This window comes from Fukomys damarensis, unplaced genomic scaffold (assembly GCF_012274545.1).
Source record: "Fukomys damarensis isolate Sample0158 unplaced genomic scaffold, DMR_v1.0_HiC HiC_scaffold_33, whole genome shotgun sequence".
Taxonomy (NCBI): Eukaryota; Metazoa; Chordata; class Mammalia; order Rodentia; family Bathyergidae; genus Fukomys; species Fukomys damarensis.
In genome coordinates, this window is record NW_022900945.1 from 55,004,729 (window position 1) to 55,008,899 (window position 4,171).

At 55.0% G+C, this 4,171-nt stretch overlaps 1 protein-coding gene across 3 annotated transcripts in view; it reads right to left on the minus strand.

Annotated features, from left to right (window-relative positions):
• The window catches only part of Slc25a44 (solute carrier family 25 member 44), a 15,009-nt gene that overhangs the window by 8,480 nt on the left and 2,358 nt on the right, over positions 1–4,171 (minus strand). For all 3 annotated transcript variants that reach the window (XM_010643810.3, XM_010643812.3, XM_010643811.3), the window contains exon 2: positions 9–646. In XM_010643810.3, coding sequence (XP_010642112.1) covers positions 9–633 — 625 coding nt within the window. In that variant the 5' untranslated portion in view covers positions 634–646. The remainder of the gene's footprint in view (positions 1–8; positions 647–4,171) is intronic.

Sequence of the window (4,171 nt, forward strand, 5' to 3'; positions counted from 1 at the left end):
CCGCTTACCTGCGTAGAAGTGGTAAAAGGGCCACCAGACAGCGCTGTTTGGGATGTAGGTAAGCAGCGAAGCCACGTAGCCTCGATAGAAGCCGCGAAGCCCGTCGGCCCGCAGGATCTGCCTGATGATGTCCTTAGTCTGGCCAAAGGCAACAACCCCTTGTCCTTCTCGGCCCCCACGCACCTGGAAGCGGCCCATCTTCTCGCCTCTGCGCTGCATCATCAGGTGCTGAGACACCACGTCGATGGGCACGGTGATGCTTTGGGCCACCAGGGAGGCCGATCCACCGGCCACCAGGGACTTGACTGTGTTGCTCTGACTGTAGTCGGCTACGAACTTGCGAGTGAGCTCGTAGGTGGTGACATAGCACTGGCCGGAGATGAGGGTGAAGGTGTTGACCAGGAAGCCCCGGTACAGGCCGGTCACCCCGTCTGCCCGCAGGATCTTGATGAAGGCGTCAAAGGTCCCATGGTAGAGGCTCTTGCCCTTCTGAACCTGCAGGCGCGTGCGGATGAGGGTGAATGGGTAGACGCTCACGCGGATCATCATCGTCATGGCCACGCCGAGCACGTAGAACTTCTTCTTGTCCAGGTGCTCCCACTCGATGATCTGGATGTTGCGTTTGTCCTCCATGGCGCCTGAGGGGCTGGGGTTGGGCAGGGTGCAGGCTGTGACCAGAGTGCTCAGGGCCAAGCACCAGAGCCCTCTCCCCAGGCTGCGGCTCCACCCGGCTCTGCAGACTCCTGCCTTATCCCTTCCTCCGTTAGCCAGCCCTCAGCGGGACTCCTGATCCCAGCCAGGGAGCATGCGTGCCGAGCTCTCTGCCTGGGCCACAGCGGCACAGCCCTGGACAAGCCGAGCACCTGCAGGATGCAGGCCACTCCACTAAGCAACGTGGAGGAGGCTCCTGGGCTCCCTGAAGCTGCAGCGGGTCCTCTCAGCCCGGCTCCCCGCTGCCTTGGCCTGGTCATTGCGAGATCCCTGCATGGCCCCTGAGCTCCCGGACACTCGCTCTGCACTCAGTCTCCCCAACCCACATCAGAAGAAAGTGCGGGGAGGGGTGCAAGGGGGCTTTGAGCCACAGGGCCCCACTGCCAACTGCCAGCCTCCAGGGAGAGAAGGGGGGAGTTGGGAGCGGGCCAGAGGTCAGAGTCCCCTTCGGATCATTAGATAACCGGCTCCAGAAAGAGAAGAGTCCTGAGGGCTGCAGTTCCCCTGCACAGCCTGGAAGCCACGGGGTGGAGGACAGATGAGACCCCATACTTTCGACCCTGGGCGCGCAGAGCACAACCTCAAGCCTGGAGAACAAGGGGAGAAGGGACAGAGATGACAGACTGCTTTTGAGAAACTCACAGGTTGTTCCAGGTGACACCAAAGCTCTCTAGGGACTGAATAGCGGATACAGAGGAAAAGAAAGCAGGGCAAATAAATGTACACGGAGCCCACATGTAAGTTTATCCAACACCTAGAATTTCAACAAAACTAGTAAGCTTACGAATGTAATGACAGGATGAAACCGGGGGCTTCATTCAACTTTAGGAAATGTGAAGTCAGAGGACATCGGAGAGATATTCCTAGGGTGACGTCGCGTGCACCACCGTTTGGGAGGGCGCGGGAAATGCTCGCCCAGGCAGGAAGAGTGGGAAGCTAAATTCCAGAAGTGAGAAGACAAGGGCTCCCTGGGGTTTAGGGAAGGAGGCAGCCACCTAGGGAGGACTCTAAAGGACAGAATCCGTTCTGCACAAGCAGCTCTGGCAGCAAATCCCACCCTGTCGGGACAGACGCAAAGAACTTTCCAAAAGAGGCGAAGAACCTGGACCTAATTTACCCACAGCATGCATGCTGATTCCTGGCACAGAAAAATGATTTTCAGGACTTGTCAGTAAGAGGCACGGAGGGCCGGCCATGTAGCTCAGGGGTGCCACGATTGCCTAGCAAGCGAAAGACCCTGACTTCGATCCCCAGTATGGGGGTGGGGGGGCAGGAAAAGATTTATCTAGAAGAAAAGTACACACCCAGAAGGGCATGTGTGTGCTTGGAGAATGAGAAGCATTATTTTCTGGAGCTGGGAATATTTACTTGGAGGGGTGGAAGCCTGGGGAATCTGTGAGTCTACAGGAAGTTTCATCTTGGTCTACAGGAGAAAAAGATGGTCCACCCACAGAAAGAAAATAACAGCCATCTGGGAGGCTGAGGCAAGCGGACTGCAAGTTCAAGGCCAGTCTGGACTACATAGAGAGACCCTATCTAAAAAAACAAAAAAAACAAAAAAACAGGCCATTATAGGAGAAAGGTAGGGCCTGGTGTATTATTTGTTTTGACTTAGTTTCAAAAGGGAGTGATCTAAATTGTTCTTTAACTCTCCAAATCTGTTTCTTTCTCAGGTTTCTGCCCTTTCCTCTATCAACTAAACTAATTTATGGACTTATAGTATCTTTAAGGGATTCTGGGTCTCACAAGCTAGAAGAAAACTGGCATAAACAAGCCTAGGGAGTACAGCTATGGATACTTTGAGTAACTTTCATTGTCCTGAATTCACGGTCTTTTAAAAACACAACTTTGAAATTAAGATTTTCTTTGACACCCTTTTATCCATCTTGGTTTTTTTCTACCCTACCTTGACACCAAGTGTCTAATCAGAGTCCAGCCCTGGCCAGAGGCCCCAGCTCAGGGCAACTGAGCTTGGTTTGGGTGGAAGTGGGGGGCTGGCTTTCAGGGAATCCGAGGCGCACTGCATCACTCCATACAGAGTGGGCCACTCAGGTGCAAACTGTACCAAGAGCCGAGACGAGGAGGGACATGATGGGCTTCCCGGAGGGCGAAGCAGGTGAGCGCAGGAGTGAGCCCGGGAGCAGGGAAACCGAGACGACACTGCTTGGAGAGGGGAAAGGGAAGTCAGGTGTTGTCCAGAGGAGGAAAGCGAGGCTGTGGGAAATGAGCTAGAGATGGGGTCCGCAGGCAGCAGAGCCCCGAAACACACGGTGCCACCTGCTGTAACACAGATGGCCCTGCCTGAGCTACCCAGGGATCCAGCGGGGCCGTCCCCTCGGAGCTGGGAGAGAAGGTGGTCACTGTGTTTCCAACACCACGGAGAGATCACCAGGGTTTCTGTATACTGCTGCCTCCTGTGACCCTTCCAGCGTAACCTGTGCACCTCAGACACTGCGGGTACAGGAGATGGAGGCCTGGGACACTAAAAGTAACAGGCCCAAGGTCACACAGCTGCCCAGTGGTGGAAGCAGAATCCAAGCCAAGGTTTCTCCTCTACTCTGTCCTGCCTTCCACCCCAGGGAGTTGAAGACTCCAACCCAAAGTCATGCTGCTCAGTTTAAAGCCAAGCCGTGCCCGCCGGTGGAAGGCAGAGTTAATGCCCTCAGGCCACAGGTCACCTGGGGTTGCGCACAGGCTCCTGGGCAAGCAGCTGCCCAGAGACATCCCTCCGCTCTGTACAGAAAGCAGGTGTGGCCGCTCTTTCCCATGCTCATGGGCAGCTGAACTCTGGAGCTGAGCAGGCACGTGTTGTCACTGGGCAAATACAGGACTCATGCAGGAGGTCCTGCCCTGGGCATGCGCCAGCTCCGTGCACACAGGGCAGAAGGGCAGGGCGCTGAAGGGCTTGGCTCTCCCAACACCTCCTCAACCCGCAGAGAAGAATCACCAGCTGCAGCACCTCCTGATGAGGAAAACCCCTAAGGCGACACCTCTGGCTCCGCTCCCCCTGCTCCATCTCTCGTATGTGCCAGTGTGCTTTAAATTCCCAGAAAGCAGCGGGACTCTCGGAGGCAGGTAACTGTCACCACTGTCACAGTGCTGGAAGTCACCAAGCGTCATGCCTCCAAGGGCCAGCCACTACAACAGAAGGGCAAGAGGTGCTGCACTCTCTCTGTTCCCTCCAAAGGAGAAGGCTACTCCTAAAAGGCTGGATCTCAAAATACTCACTGCCACACAACTCTCAAACTTCCTGCTGAAATAATAAAACCAGTTCTTCTTGTTTTACCCTATGGAAAATCCTCTGTAGATACCTGTATCCAAAATTCCTTCAGCCTTGTTCAGTAACCCCATCATCCGGCCCCACCTCCAGCCCCACCTCCGACCCCATCCTGCTGGGGACTGAACCCAGGGCCTTCCCACTGAGCTACATTCACAGCTTTTTTTTTTTTTTTTTTTAAAA